The 15,965-nt window shown below is 39.7% G+C and overlaps 1 protein-coding gene across 2 annotated transcripts in view; it reads left to right on the top strand.

Annotated features, from left to right (window-relative positions):
• The window catches only part of timm50 (translocase of inner mitochondrial membrane 50 homolog (S. cerevisiae)), an 85,024-nt gene that overhangs the window by 20,911 nt on the left and 48,148 nt on the right, over positions 1-15,965 (top strand). For both annotated transcript variants that reach the window (XM_061877736.1, XM_061877737.1), the window contains exons 3-4: positions 2,666-2,697; positions 15,368-15,389. In XM_061877736.1, the coding sequence (XP_061733720.1) occupies positions 2,666-2,697; positions 15,368-15,389 (54 nt within the window). The remainder of the gene's footprint in view (positions 1-2,665; positions 2,698-15,367; positions 15,390-15,965) is intronic.

Genomic DNA, 15,965 nt, shown 5'->3' with positions numbered 1-15,965 from the left:
CCCGCATGCAGTCCAGACCTGTCTCCCATCGAAAATGTGTGGAGTATTATGAAGCGTAAGATACGACAGCGGAGACCCCGGACTGTTGAACGACTAAAGCTCTACATAAAACAAGAATGGGAAAGAATTCCACTTTCAAAGCTTCAACAATTAGTTTCCTCAGTTCCCAAACGTTTATTGAGTGTTGTTAAAAGAAAAGGTGATGTAACACAGTGGTGAACATGCCCTTTCCCAACTACTTTGGCACGTGTTACAGCCATGATTTTCTAAGTTAATTATTATTTGCACAAAAAAAAAAAAAAAGTTTGTGAGTTTGAACATCAAATATCTTGTCTTTGTAGTGCATTCAATTGAATATGGGCTGAAAAGGATTTGCAAATCATTGAATTCAGTTTATATTAACATCTAACACAATTTTTCAACTCATATGGAAACGGGGTTTGTATATGAGAAGTCCCAGTTTCCATGCATACACTCTAAAGTGACTATTGGTCATAAGCCATGTACCTCCCATACACCAGGGGCGCTTATTTCCTTTGAGTGTTGATAAATGTATTGCTTTTCCGGTTGACCTATTATGTCACACCAGGCATCTGCTGCTCCTTACAAATCAGCAGTTTAGCTCAACTGTATCTGATGTGTGCATTAAAATTGGCACAGATTAGAAATATTACATCTGTAATGTAAAATAGCAGACCGCATGAAGAAATTATCTTTTGGATTGCACCACAAACATGACGCTACAACGCGGATACAGGTCTGAAGCAAAAAAGACTGACGGGAGTAAGTTGTTTCAAAGGAATTTTTGGACACAGAATCATGGAAACAAAACTTTAGAAATGTCCCGGTGTTTATTCATAAGAACCCGTGTATTGATGGAAGGAGTTTTAAATCCGAAGGAATATATCGGTCTTGAAACTGTTCCAGATGAAGGTTTGCTATTGTTCTGGACTATCTTGCCAGGTATATAGAGTTGTTTTTAATCAGTTTGGAGAGCACAATCACAGTGTGAAAGTGTTTGTGTAAGCTTTATTATTCAGCTTTAAAATACCTGCTTCATCCTCTTTCCTCTCATTCGTATTTGGTTGGGGAGTCCAAATTAAACCAGCATTCTACATTTCCTCAGCTACTTTCTTAAATAAATCTGTTTCTTCTTTTCTCTCATCGATTCACTTCAAAATGTTTTGTTCTTTTAATTTGTGAAGCAAGTAAATACGCTGCTCTTTTTTATAAATGTTGCTATGTTTTTATTGAACGATATCTGCTGCCGGTTTATATCGGACTGGCGTATGCGCGATACAAACGGTCCCCTCTGGCGGCACACACCCACTCAAGAGATCTGGTTTTCAATCGCATAATGCAGATGTGTTAGTCCGACTTTTCAAAAACCGAACACGATCGGTTTCCATGGGTTGTAGGAGGCTTATTCAGACCCAAACTATTTGAGAAATCGTACTGATTTAGTGCATGGACATGGACTGAATGACAAAGTCCTCATTCAATGGTGAGACAGGAGAGCAAAGGGGTGTGGTTGATCGATCGCCGCTTTCTTGCCTGAAAGACGGCCCCCAGGTGGGTGGAGCTTGGAGCTGTCACTCCGAGTGAGCAGCATTCGGAGTTTGGACGATAGAGTCCCACTACACGAGTGTGTCAGACAGAAAAGTCAAGTGTGTATTTGTCACGTTTTGGTTTGTGAACAGAAAAAAAAGGTTTCTCATCTCAAAAACTCCAGATGCTCAGAGGAGTGTCCAGGAAGCCATCGGAGTGACACTTTCATCTTCCGTCATTCAACTAGTTTCCAATTTCTTTGTCCCAGGCCACAAACTTCATTTGGATTTAATAATATATTTTTCATGGAAGGAATTATTGGGAGCCAATCAGGAATCATCAGCTGCAGGAAATGTTTGACATCTCTTACGCTTCTTTCTGGCTTTGTCCTTTCGTCACTACCTTGGAATAACAGCCTTGCATTTTTGCATTTCTGAACGGAATATGCTTGGGATCCTTTCTGGAATATATGGCACTTGTGGATTATGCCTTTTGTGACCGCCTGGAAGATACCGGAAGATCATCTCCGCGCTCCTGGAAGCTCGTTATTCGTTTGTGTCTGCTTGTGGTTTGACTTGCAACGCTGCATGTCGTCATTGTGTGTTCTGGAGGCAGTCGTGTGCATGTGCATGCAGCAGCAAGTATCACGTGTTCATACTTTTTATGTGAGTTCATTTCAACTGATTTGATGAAGCGAGTTTCTGATTGATTTCCTGATGGTGTCCTCAGGGCTAATTCCATTTGCATGATACAGTTTCGCACTTCAAATATTGTATCAGATATGTCAAAGCTGTCATTTTCTCTTGGTGCTATTGTTTTATTGTGAAGGTGCTGATCAGGTGTTGCTGATCAGGTGTTGCTCTACTTGACACCTGTCCTTCTACATATGCTTGTCAGAAATAGAAACTAGAAATAATTGGTTAGACAAGGGGCCTGTCCTGCAAATGCAGAAGTATGCTGGGAGAAAGGCAGCCAAGCATACAGGACGTTATGCATCAGAATCATCATCATCCAATGTGATTAAAGCTACTTCCTATTTAAAAAGTTGTAATGTATTTTTATCATACTGTTTAAAAAGTTCAATGCATTCACGCTTTTTTTTTCTCTTCTTATTCAGGCACCAATTCTGTTGACGAACAAGGAAACCAGGTAGGATTTACTCCCAATTACGCGCACACACACACTTAGTCAGCACACTTCAGCATGCGGCTCTGAATGGGGTCGTCTTTCATTTGCATGTGGTGCAAGCCAGTGTTCAGGGGAGATCCTCTTCCTGTCACATGGGCGGCGCGAGGGACACACTTCACTGACACCCGCCGGAGAGCACACTTATCTCACCTTTCTTTTTTTTAGGCTCCTTTTGTCACTAGCGCATGGCCACGGCACACATACGTGTGACATGAGCCTCTGTCACGCAGACGTGCCGACATGGCGTCGTTTCTTATACAGTCCATTTGCTCATCCCGAGCTATTGTGTGTGTCGCAGCTGTGAGTTTGGGAACGTCAGAATCATCAAAGAACACAATTATCCCACTTCCAGCACTTTAATGGCGGCTATTTGCAGTCCGCACTTCAAAGGGCACACTTCTCATACATCTGGGAGACTTTTGTTGGTTTCAGGAACCCTTGGACTTGTCAGTAGCTTCCTGCTTCCTTTCTCCCACTTTGAAGTGTCCAGTGTGAGGGAGAAGTGGGCTCCTTTTTATAGGTTTTATTCACTTGACATCACGTCCGGCTTATTAAATATTTGAGAGTCAAAGTGTTGGGCCAGAGGGCGTCTGTTTTCATAGTGTTCTGGGCAAAGAAAAAATGCCCTATGCTTGCCATTTTTTAGGCGTCCAAAACGCAAAAAGAATACATGTTTCTTCGGAGTTCCTTGAGAGCGAAAGAGTGCAAGATTTTACGAAAAACAACGAGAAAAGCAGAGTCGAACGCACCAATTCGCAGTGATCATTTTGTTAAAGGTTTGTTTGATATACTTAACTTTTAACCCATTTAAGTATTATTGTAATATTATTTGTGTTTTATCTTGTCTCTGAGTTCTTCAAAAGCATTTTTGCTACGAGGGTATCGTGGCTTGGCGAGTCTAGATAAAAGAAAACTAATGTGAGCAAAACCTAAGAGTACAGCTTTTACCAAAGGCAACGATCATAAATGAATCTCTCAGCACATAGATAATGTTGACATCAATAGTTCTATTTTGATAAAGACGGGAAAAAACGTGTACTCGTAAACGGCGTGCAAAAAACATGGCCGCAGACGCTGAAATGCAACCTTACCCGAGAAAAAAACAATGCATATTTTATCAATAGAGTTTGATACAAATGTCCTTGACCCAGCCACACACAAAGAAGTTGTAGACCGCCATACTTTTGCAAGTTTTAATCTGTGATGTCTGGAACACCAGTTAGTTCGATTTGTCTGGGCGCGACCAAAGGATTATCCTTGGGATCACTTGACAAATCTTTATTTTGATAACATGTAGCAAAAGATTCCATTGAATGGTTAGATTTTTTTTGCTCATATCTGCTTTTAATGGTATGATCTAGGCCCCTTGCATACTCAAATAGTTCACACTATGTTTGCTGCACAGTAGCCATATTGGTTTAGTGGTCCACCACTTTGATTACAAATTCAAAAGTCACATGACGGAATTCAACCTATTGAACCTTCCTAAGAAATCTCCCTGTCATTAATTTTCATAACACCTGACTGCCTTTTTCTCATCCCTGCACAGTTTGGAGGTATCAGGTAAATAGTACAAATGGTAAAAACATGTCTTAAGAATTCTAATGTTACCTTCTTACTAAATCTTGCAGGTATTGACCTTTATAATTTACTTGAGTTGATATTCGACACTTAATTTTTTGATATAAATTTTTTTCTTACATAAAGCATTTCATTATTATTCTATGATCCACTGTTGGTGTTGGTAAGTTTTTATTTTCACCACATCTTTACAATAGTGTTCTCATCTGGTCTCAACAGGTTCAGTTAAAAAATATTTATACTATGAATTGCATTTTAATGCAGCGTGTTCCATAAGCCACATAGAATAAACAGTTAGTAATTATTTTTATTTACAGATGTTTTCAATGATGTGATTCCAAGTGAGAGGTGATGCGAGGGAAAAACAAGCGCTTTGGCTGCCTTTCTCCCAGCCTACTTCTCTTACGTTAAGGGCTTGTCTCCACAGAAGGGTGAAAATATGTACCGTTGCAGCCTTTTATTCCCACGCAAACAGCGTTTTTGGTGGTTTGAAACAAAAGTCTTTGAAAACTAGTAGCGGGATTGGAAGGCATTGTTGTTTCCGTGCGGCGAAAGAAACCCGCAGAGTACCCGAAAATGATGACAATTTAAAAAAAAAGAAGAAGGCACGCGCAACAGCTGTCAACAACAAAGCTGTGATTGTGATAGACAGTACTTACTACTATGAAGAATGGCCAAAGGTGTAGATCTGTGTGTGCAATTTAAATGGATTTATTGCAATGTATGTAAGCTGGGTAATGTTTGCTGTGGTCTGGAACAACACGATGCCCAAACTATCAGAAATGCAGCTAATATAACATACAGATAATGTGCAAGTAAAGGCAATTAAATGAGCTCAAATATACATACAAACGAGGCATAATGATGCAATATGTACATACAGCTAGCCTTCATAGTATATTAGCATCGATTAGTTTGCAGTCTTGTAGTGACCAAATATGCCAGATTAGCAATCTATCAAGTAAATAACATCAACAAAGTACAAATAACAACCTTTGCACATTCCCGCACAGCATGAAACGTTTGGTGGACAAAATGAGACAAATAAATCTGCATAAAACACGTCTTTCTTTGGCAGCGTCTGAGAAAGTTGTTCACGTAAACAAACTACGGTGAGTTAAAGGACCGCCAAAATTAGGAGGACAAAATGGCGCTCTCCAAATTCTCTCATCAGTGAAGCAGGTTTAATGTAAACAGTGGAATTAGGGCGGGGCTAATGGGTTGCTGACCCCCGGCCCAAGTAAATAAAGGAAACAATTTAGAACGTTTCATCACATAATTGCAAACACTATGTTAGGAAATATGAACAACACAAAGATTACTCATCATAACTTAACACATTGAAAGTTGCATCATCATACTAGCTCTGATGTAGCATAACAAGTAGCTCATAGCAGTTCGCTGGTCAAGATTAAAGTGTGATTAAACCTACCAGAAGCACATTTCTGCTTTAGTTGTCCCCTCCAAGACTTGAACTATCGCTGGTGGGACTGTAAGCACTGGAGGGAAGCTGTAGAATCAGCCGACTTTTAGTGGATTAAGAATCTTCAGGACTCCCAGTTGACATTCTCTTGATAATTAAGTGTGACACGCAGAACTGTGACCATCTCGTCGTCCGTCGAAGCAAGAGTCAGTTTCTTTGGGTGCATCAGCCATCTTTTGTCACTTTTGATGTGATGTGCGACCAGGGAATAGATCTTTATGCGCGTGCGTGGTTTCTTCTTCTATAGTTTTGGTGCTTCCATTGGCTTTGTTTGCTTACAGCGCCACTTATGGCGCGGCACTGTGTTACATCATTCTCACCCAGGAAACGTTTTCGCCTGGATGGGACGGCGTGGCTCGATTAGTAGAGCGGCCGTACCAGCAACTTTAAGGTTCCAGGTTTAATTCCCGCTTCCACCATGCTGTCCTTGGGCAAGACACTTTACCCATCTGCTTGCAGTGCCACCCACACTGGGCTAAATGTAGATAATGGGTTTCACTATTTAAAGTACTTTGAGTCTAGAGAAAAGCGCTATATAAATATAATTCACTTCCCAATTCACTTTAATATTGATAGGACACTGGGGATGCATTTATTTTTTTAACCTAAAACAAAAAACGAAACACAAACGTTACTGGGGGACAGTGTGGCGCAGTTGAGAGAGTGGCCGTGCCAGCAACCTTAGGATTCCTGGTTCAATCCCCATCTGCCAACCTAGTCACGTCCGTTGTGTTCTTGAGCAAAACACTTCACCCTTGTTCCTGATGTGTCGTGGTTAGGGCCTTGCATTGCAGCTCCTGCCATCAGTGTGTGAGTGTGAGTGTGAAGGTGTGTGTGAATGTGGAAATAGTGTCACAGCACTATTCAAGTACAACCTTTTTACCATTTACTGTGGGGACACGCCCTAACATCCTGAGACCAACATTGGTATCCAGCTCCTGTCAGACGGCACATGTCACACATCAGTGTGACAGCCATCATGAGTGTGGGCACACTTATCTCTCCTGTGGCCCCACAACATTTGCTCGACAGTCAGTCTCTTGTCCACTTGAAAAACTGTGTGTGTGCGGTCTTTTGCATGTTTATATCTACTTTGCACCCGGGAAGTATTCACAGCGTTTCACTTTTTCCACATTTTGTTAAGTTACAGCTTAATTCCAAAATGGAATAAATTAATTGTGGTTCTCAAAAATCTACACAATACCCCCAAAATGACAATGTGAAGTTTTTTTGTTTTAACTGCAAATTTATTAAAAATAAAGATCACAGGTGCATATGTATTCACGGTATATGTGCAATACTTTGTTGAAGCACATTTGGCAGCAATTACAGCTTCAAGTCTTTTTGAATACGATGCCACAAGCTTGGCACAGTTGTCTTTAGGCAGTTTTGCCCATTCCTCCTTGCAGCACCTCTCCAGCTCCATCAGGTAAAACAGGAAGTGTTGGTTTTCATCCAGCATGCAAACGTGCAAAAAAGAAAGGACTTGTATTTTTAAAAGGCAGTAAAGTACTTTAAAAAATAAAAAAAATCATTACCACCACTGTACTTTTTTAGTACCGATACATCGTACAATGGGTTATACTTGGATAGCGCTTTTCGTCCTTCCATTTCACTCACTACGTTTCCTTTCACAAACTGATGGCGGCAGCTGCCATCCAAGGCCCTAACCACGACCCATCAGCAGCAAAGGTGAAGTGTCTTGCTCAAGGACACAACAGATGTGATTGCTCTACCAACCATCCCACGCCGTGCAAACCTAGCTAATAATGATAACTTCTTGTAAAACCTAAATATTTTATATATTGTAATTTCTGGACTATTAGACGCTTATTTTTTCCCACACTTTGAACCCTGTGGCTTATTAAACGGTGCGGCAAATTTATGGATTTTTTTCCCGTTAATCCCCACACATTTTTGTGTTCAATAGTGTGCATTAAACCGAAGAAGAGGACTGAAATGGTGCATTATTGTTTGTGCCAGGGCGCCATCTTTAAGACGAGTTTGTTCATTGCAGATATTGCGGGTTGAAATTGTATTTCCTGTTTTAATCCCCTGTTTGTGCTTGAATTGATTCTTTATTTATCACCCGAAGCAAGGTTTGTAAATTTAAATTATAACTAAAACAATTCTTACTGTGTGACTTCGGTTGGAGTGTTTTCATGCATAATCGCAATGTAGTGAAGCTAGCGTCATTAGCATTAGCTAAAATGCTAACAGGTTTACAAGTGTCTGTATTAATATTATTAACTTACAATTGCACTATTTTGGTGTTGTTTCAGTTTCTCAAATTCCTCAGTAAATTCACCAAAACGTCCCCGTGGAGTTATTGATTCTGTTTAGCTGACTGGAGAGCGGGCTTCCGTAGCTAGTGGGTCCAAGACGATGGTATCTCATTATAATAAAAGCTGTCTATTGGAAGTATATGCCAAGGTCAGTGAAAGTCATTGCTTTTGACGACTGTGTCCATTTCCTAATGGGAGGTGAAAACCAAGTGTCTTTTGTCTCCTTGGTGCGTTCACTTCCTCCCCGGCGTCCATCAAAGAGCACACTTATCTCACGTTCACATCCTGAGACGTGCGTTCACGTCCAGCTCTCGTCAGACGGCACATGTCGCACGTCGCTGTGACGGCACAATTATCTCACCTTTGCTCCACCCCACCACCAACACTCTTCAAAGATGCACTGCGAGTGATGACATTGTAGAATAAATGAAAATTATGTTAACCAGTCCTATGCGTGACGGCGATGTGTTAATTTTTTTTTACTTAAATGTGATTATTTAAAAGTGCATAAATGCAGTTGGGCCGATGAAGAGTAATGGTGCTGTCGTGGGAAAAGGATCAGAGGTTGTTCTTGAAGCTGTTTGGCCTGCAGAGGGCAGCAGTGCACACGTATAAGTTAAAGTTAAAGTACCAATGATTGTTACACACACACTAGGTGTGGTGAAATGTGTCCTCTGCATTTGACCCATCTCCTTGATCACCTCCTGGGAAGTGAGGAGAGCAGTGGGCAGTGTGATTATTTAAAAGTGCATAAATGCAGTTGGGCCGATGAAGAGTAATGGTGCTGTCGTGGGAAAAGGATCAGAGGTTATTCTTGAAGCTGTGTGGCCTGCAGAGGGCAGCAGTGCACACGTGTAAGTTAAAGTTAAAGTACCAATGATTGTCACACACACACTAGGTGTGGTGAAATGTGTCCTCTGCATTTGACCCATCCCCTTGATCACCTCCTGGGAAGTGAGGAGAGCAGTGGGCAGCAGCGTTGCCGCACCCGGGAATCATTTATGGTGATTTAAAACCCAATTCCAACCCTTGATGCTGAGTGTCAAGCAGGGAAGGAATGGGTCCCATTTTTAGTCTTTGGTATGACTCAGCCGGGGTTTGAGCTCCCAACCTACTGATCTCATGGTGGACACTCTAACCCGGGGGGTTAGAGTGTCCACTGATTAATGCGAAGGGCTACCAGTTTGATACACACTTAAATAAATTGCCAGAAATAGCCAATTTGCTCAATTTACCTTTAATAAATAAATCTATATATATATTAAAAAATTGGTATTTCTGTCTGTCATTCCGTGGTACATTTTTTTTCTTTTACGGAAGGTTTTTTGTAGAGAATAAATGATGAAAAAAACACTTAATTGAACGGTTTAAAAGAGAAAAAAACATGAAAAAAATGAAAATTAAAATTTGAAACATGGTTTATCTTCAATTTCGACTCTTTAAAATTCCAAATTCAACCAAAAAAAATTAAGAGAAAAACTAGCTAATTCGAATATTTTTGAAAAAAATTTAATAATTTATAGAACATCATTAGAAATTTTTCCTGATTAAGATTAATTTTAAAATTTTGATGACATGTTTTAAATAGGTTAAAATCCAATCTGCACTTTGTTATAATATATAACAAATTGGACCAAGCTATATTCCTAACAAGGACAAATCATTATTTCTTCTAGATTTTCCAGAACAAAAATGTTAAAAGAAATTCAAAAGACTGAAATAAGATTTGAATTTGATTCTACAGATTTTCTAGATTTGCCAGAATAATCTTTTTGAATTTTAATCATAATATGTTTGAAGAAGCTAAAATGAAGAATTAAATTAAAATGTACTTATTATTGTTTATAAAAAAATACTTGAACATTGATTTAAATTGTCAGGAAAGAAGAGGAAGGAATTTAAAAGGTAAAAAGGTATGTGTTTGAAAATCATAAAATCATTTTTAAAGTTGTATTTTTCTCTAAAATTGTCATTCTGAAAGTTATAAGAAGCAAAGTAAAAAAATAAATGAATTTATTTAAACAAGTGAAGACCAAGTCTTTAAAATATTTTCTTGGATTTTCAAAGTCTATTTGAGTTTTGTCCCTCTTAGAATTAAAAATGTCGAGCAAAGCGAGACCAGCTAGCTAGTAAATAAATAAAATTAAAAAAATAGAGGCAGCTCACTGGTAAGTGCTGCTATTTGAGCTATTTTTAGAACAGGTCAGCGGGCGACTCATCTGGTCCTTACGGGCTACCTGGTGCCCGCGGGCACCGCGTGGTGACCCCTGCTCTAACCACTAGGCCACTGAGTAGATTAGGACAGGAGTGATCAGTGTGGTCAAGGATGTTGTTGTCTGGTCGCAAATGTCTCACGTTTTGTAGCCATCCATTGTTTCCTGGTAAGCCAACAGGCGTGGTGACTCACTTCAAAGTACAGGCACACTTCTTCCACCTCCCTTGTCATCCAGAACCACTTAGTCCAGTTGGTGTATCATCCTTTTTATTGCTTGAAAGGTCCTTTAGAAGACCTTGAACTCCTAAGAGCCAGTTTTATGAAAGTCACATCCTAACTGTATTTGTAAAAGACAACACATATCCCTAAAAAATAAAAATGTTCTATCTAAAGTCCTGTCAGTTTATTTTGTAGTAGGACTATGATCATGGCAAAAATAAGGCTCTAATTTGATTGGATGTTGACAGGCAGCCCACACGCTGACAGACACACACGTACACAATGAAAGATACGGAGTGCTCCTGAATAACTTTTTGATCTTCAGGTTTTGGGGAAAGTAGCAAGTTTTGTTATGTCAAAAGGCTCAAGTCCAAGTGAAGTAACAAGTCATTGATGTTAAAGTCTAAGTCAAGTTGCTAGTCTCTTTACATTTCGTCAAGTCGAGTCTGAAGTCATCAAATTCATGACTCGAGTCCAAGTTATGTGACTCGAGTCCACACCTTTGCTGTTAGCATTAGCTAAGATAGCTGCGGGCTACAAAACAACGTACACTATTTTGGAAAAAATAATGTTGTCTGTTTATTTTTAGTCATCTGTAAGCACAAAAAAGAATTTGTTTTTTTTACAGAGAAGCAGTGCCATGATCAAAGTACTTTAAAATCATTTACGGCTTGCTGGGCACCACTCCATCTCGGACACATGAGTTATGAAAATGACCCTATACGTAGCTCAATAACCAAGAAGATCCTAAACATTTCCCATGTTAATGCACAGTGGATTCCAGGACTATAATATATTTTGTTTGAAACAAATTTGTCCAGGGGACACAGGACTACACGGTGGCGTGACAAGCCCTGTTCACTTACTTCTGAAATATTAATAATGATGGAAAATCGTCTCAGATGGAAAATTCTGAAGTCTTGCACCCACCCAAAGTTGGCTTGTCCACGAGCCTTTACACATTTTGTATTCCAAAATATTTTACCTTTAAAAATGGACTCCTTTGGCGAGTTATAAGACAAGTTCGGCTTACTTAAATTTTTTGCCAATTTGACATGTTGATATGGATAAATTCCACCAACTGTACTTATTTTTCGAGGTAACCAACCTTTGAAACAGGCTCCAGTTTGTGTCAGTACGATCCCTTGATTTTTTTTTTTGCTTTTGTACGATCCATTCTATTCCAGTTTTTTGCTCACATTAACACGGGTACAGTACAGCCATGGAAACAAACGCTTTAGCTTGCCAAACTGGCTGCCACATTGCGTTTTTAGATTACATGCCTTTTGAGCTGTCTATTGCAGTCTAAAACAGCACATTTGTCAAAATAAACAAGTCTCAAGTAAATCTAGGTGCATATTACTTACATATACAAATTCTCCAATGCAGAAAGAAGCATATTAGAAAATAACAAAAAAGACAAAGGCTCCCGCAATCCCAAAAAATGGATGGGTGTCCGCATACTTCACTTTACTGCGTCATGAGCTTAAAGTATTGAATTATTGTAGCCACAAGGTGTCAACAAAAAGCAATTACCACTTTACTTCAACGTAAAGACAGCATTAGTCTATTCCAGACGCTTAATAACAAAGAGGTTAGTGTTTTTCATACCTACCGTTGTTCTCTGTTTGTATAATTTCACTTGATCGAACCTTTTCTAACATTCCACACAATAAAATAATAAAGGTATGTATAATTCCAGCTGATATCGTATCAGATCATTATCTATATTGGTCAATAGTCAAGGGAAAAAGTTGTATTGGGTCACCCCTAGGAGTAACCAAGCCTATTTGGTGCTAAATTAATGTTTGATATATTGTATATTTTTAATGGTACTGGAATGAGGCAAAAGTGAGGTATCGTTACTGCGGCGCCTAAGTACACAGTTTTGACGTTAGTTTTTCACCTGCACAGATGTGCGTGTGGCTAAAACAGTGGTTCTCAACCTTTTTTCAGTGATGTACCCCCTGTGAACATTTTTTTAATTCAAGTACCACCTAATCAGAGCTAAGCATTTTTGGTTGAAAAAAAGAGATTAAGTAAGATACAGCACTATGTCGTCATTTTCTGATTTATTAAATTGTATAACAGTGCAAAATACAAAAAAAGACATTTTTAACATCAATATTTATGGAACATTTCCGAAAAAAATCTAGCTGTCAACATTGAATATTGCATTGTTGCATTTCTTTTCACAGTTTATGAACTTACATTCATATTTTGTTGAAGTATTATTCAATAAATATATTTATAAAGGATTTTTGAAATTTTTATTTTTTTAGAATATTTAAATAAAATCTCACATACCCCTTGGCAAACCTTCAAGTACCCCTAGGGGTACGCGTCCCCCTATTTGAGAACCACTGGGCTAAAAGGCTCAGATTGAAAGCTGGAAAGTTTTGCTGTACTTGACCTCAAAAAATGCAAACTCGACAACCTGCACGAAGTGCTTGAAGGTGATGGCTATTGTGTAAGTAACAATGTAAGCAACTTAGTTTTGCTCAATTGCATTTAGGATTCACCAGCAAACGCTGCTGTTAAAGCCAGTATAAATAGCCAAAATTGTGTATCAATGAACTATTTTTGATTAATTGTACAGCATGTTGGCTCTTAGAATAGTGTAAAATCTTGCAAGTTTTGTATTGCTGCTGGTCTTGCCGTTATAATTTGAATTTTATTTCTGATAAGTGATTCATTACTTAGTTACGATTGTGTTTTAGTGACTATTCTGTCCAAATTTTGCAAAATTATGTTTAAAAACATTTTGTTTGTTTTCCTTTTCTGTGCTTTGCTAAACACTGATGAGTTGAAACGTGGACATTTTTAGCGTCCTGTGATCCTGTCACTGAGCAATCATGATTTATGTTAACATTTGTGTACCATGAATTGATTAACGTGGACCCCGACTTAAACAAGTTGAAAAACTTATTCGGGTGTTACCATTTAGTGGTCAATTGTACGGAATATGTACTGTACTGTGCAATCTACTAATAAAAGTATCAATCAATCAATCAAGGCTCTCACACAGACTCAGTATAATGTGTTGTGAGTCGAACCCAGACAGGCGGTGGGAACCCACTTTCCCCCGCTCTCACAGAGCCGAGGTGCCGACGAGGACTAAGCGGCCTCGTTCACACCTCGCTCAGACCAATGAGCTCTTTTACAGATGTCACTTGTGTGTTAGTCTGATGACCACATGAGAGGAACTCTCACATTGTTCACCTCAGCTTTCCCGCGCTGATTTTAGTCCTATTGGCTGGATTTGGACATGATCTGCTGATTACGAACACAGTAAATGTGCACAATGTTGATGACTGAAACTAAATTGAAGGTCTTGCTGTGTTGCTCTGCAGCCACGAGATGGCAACATTATCCTGAGTGTTGTCATGGTGCTGACATGTTTGGCATTAAGATTGACATACTTTTATCGTCATACTTTACACAATATGATCCCTGTAAAAGTACTGTACACAAAATTAGTGACTAAATGTTTTGGCATGTGGGTTGCGTGTTGCTACATGGGATATGCAGTATGGTACATCTCTGTCTATTTGCGATTTGTTGCCCCTCATATTTGCAGATGTCGTTTTCTCAAGTTATATCATTCAACATTTTCCAGCAGGAAGGTGTAAGTACAAGTATTGTAATAACTGCGATTGGCAGATTGTACGCAGGGGTTCTTGACCTTTTGGACCTCAGAGCGCAACAGAGGGGCCCACTCAAATAACACTGAGATAGTAATATTACTCTCGTTTCTGGTCCTATTTCTTGAATCTCCGGCTCTTAGCTTTGTATGGACTCATCGATTGTTTACAACCTGAGTTCAGAGAGGAAATGACGCCAGAAAAACCGCGCCCCGCACAGGAAGTGACGTCAGAAAGAACGCGCCACAGCCAGCTTCTTAATAAAGCGGTTTCGTAACTCGGAGCAAACCACTAGAAAGATGGGGCGAGTCATCCAGACATGCCCGTCTTTCTTCTTTCGTCTGTACAGACACTTGTGGAAATCCCACCAAAATACCTTCAGAGAAAGCGATTGCAGCTATTTCGGATACAACACTTCTCAGACGGCAAGATAACTTTCGAATGTCAAGGTCAGCTGTGATTCTACTTACCGAAAAACTTTGTCCATTTGTCGAAGAAGAGACAACGAGAATGCGGGCTCTAAATAAATGTGGCGGATGCTTTGCATTACCTGGCCGTCGAGGGAAGACTGTGGAAAACAGCGATTGATTTTTGACTGGAAAGGAGACTGTATCAGTTATTTTCCGCCATGTATGTCTCGGACTCAACGTCTAGGTCCAGAGTATATAAAGTCACCAAAGACGAATGGACAATGAAGGTGAAGGCAAAAGAATGAGTGTCCTGACCAGATATGTAGATCCCTAGATTGATTGATGTAAAATATTCTTCATTATATTAACTTTTACGTGTCCATTGAAGATTTGATTAATATATGATGGCTCAGGTGTGATTCACCACAATAGGGCCCCACAGCACACTGGATTCCAGTTAATTTAAATGCCACAACACTGGATATTGTTCAGATAACTTAAATTTAATTTAAGAACTCGCACACAAAGCAGCACTGGAGGTGACTATGACGTGCGCATTTTCCGCGCATGCGTACTAGGTCGCGTTGCGCCGGGGGGGGGGCGATCTTTAACTACCATTAATGTGTGTGTGGATAAGGTTAGGTGCGATTTACCCTGGATAACCTTAGTGAAGAAGGGACCTGAAATTACCTCCCCCATGTACTGTGTGAACACACGAATTGCACAGTTGTGATTTGTCTGTCAACACAAGCACGCAGTTATGTAATCATCTTTTTTTTTTGTCTCCTTCGCAGATTCCTGACGAGTTTGACAAAGGTGAGTGTGAACATGCAACAACATTTAACTTTCATTCAAAACCCATGTAAGTGGCGGTAAATGGTAAATGGGTTGTACTTGTGTAGCGCTTTTCTACCCCTTTTTAAGGAGCCCAAAGCACTTTGACAGTATTTCCACATTCGCCCATTCACACACACATTCACACACTGACGGTGGGAGATGCCATGCAAGGCGCTCACCAGGACCCATCAGGAGCAAGGGTGAAGTTTCTTGCCCAAGGACACAACGGACATGACTAGGATGGTAGAAGGCGGGGATTGAACCAGTAACCCTCAGATTGCTGGCACAGCCACTCTACCAACTTCGCCACACCGTCTCGGTAGAGATGGAAATGACAACACACTTTCTCTTGGGCGAATGTGTCCATTCGTTTTTGAAGACTTTTTCAAGTAAGGAGATGTGAAGAGTTTTTGAACTTTTCTGCTGTTTCGTCTGCTGAAAGTCTTCAAAGGCCTATTGAAATGAGATTTTCTTATTTAAACGGGGATAGCAGGTCCATTCTATGTGTCATACTTGATCATTTCGCGATATTGCCCTATTTTTGCTGAAAGGATT

This window comes from Nerophis ophidion, linkage group LG18 (genome assembly GCF_033978795.1).
Source record: "Nerophis ophidion isolate RoL-2023_Sa linkage group LG18, RoL_Noph_v1.0, whole genome shotgun sequence".
Lineage (NCBI taxonomy): Eukaryota > Metazoa > Chordata > Actinopteri > Syngnathiformes > Syngnathidae > Nerophis > Nerophis ophidion.
This window is presented reverse-complemented; position numbering and strand designations above follow the sequence as displayed.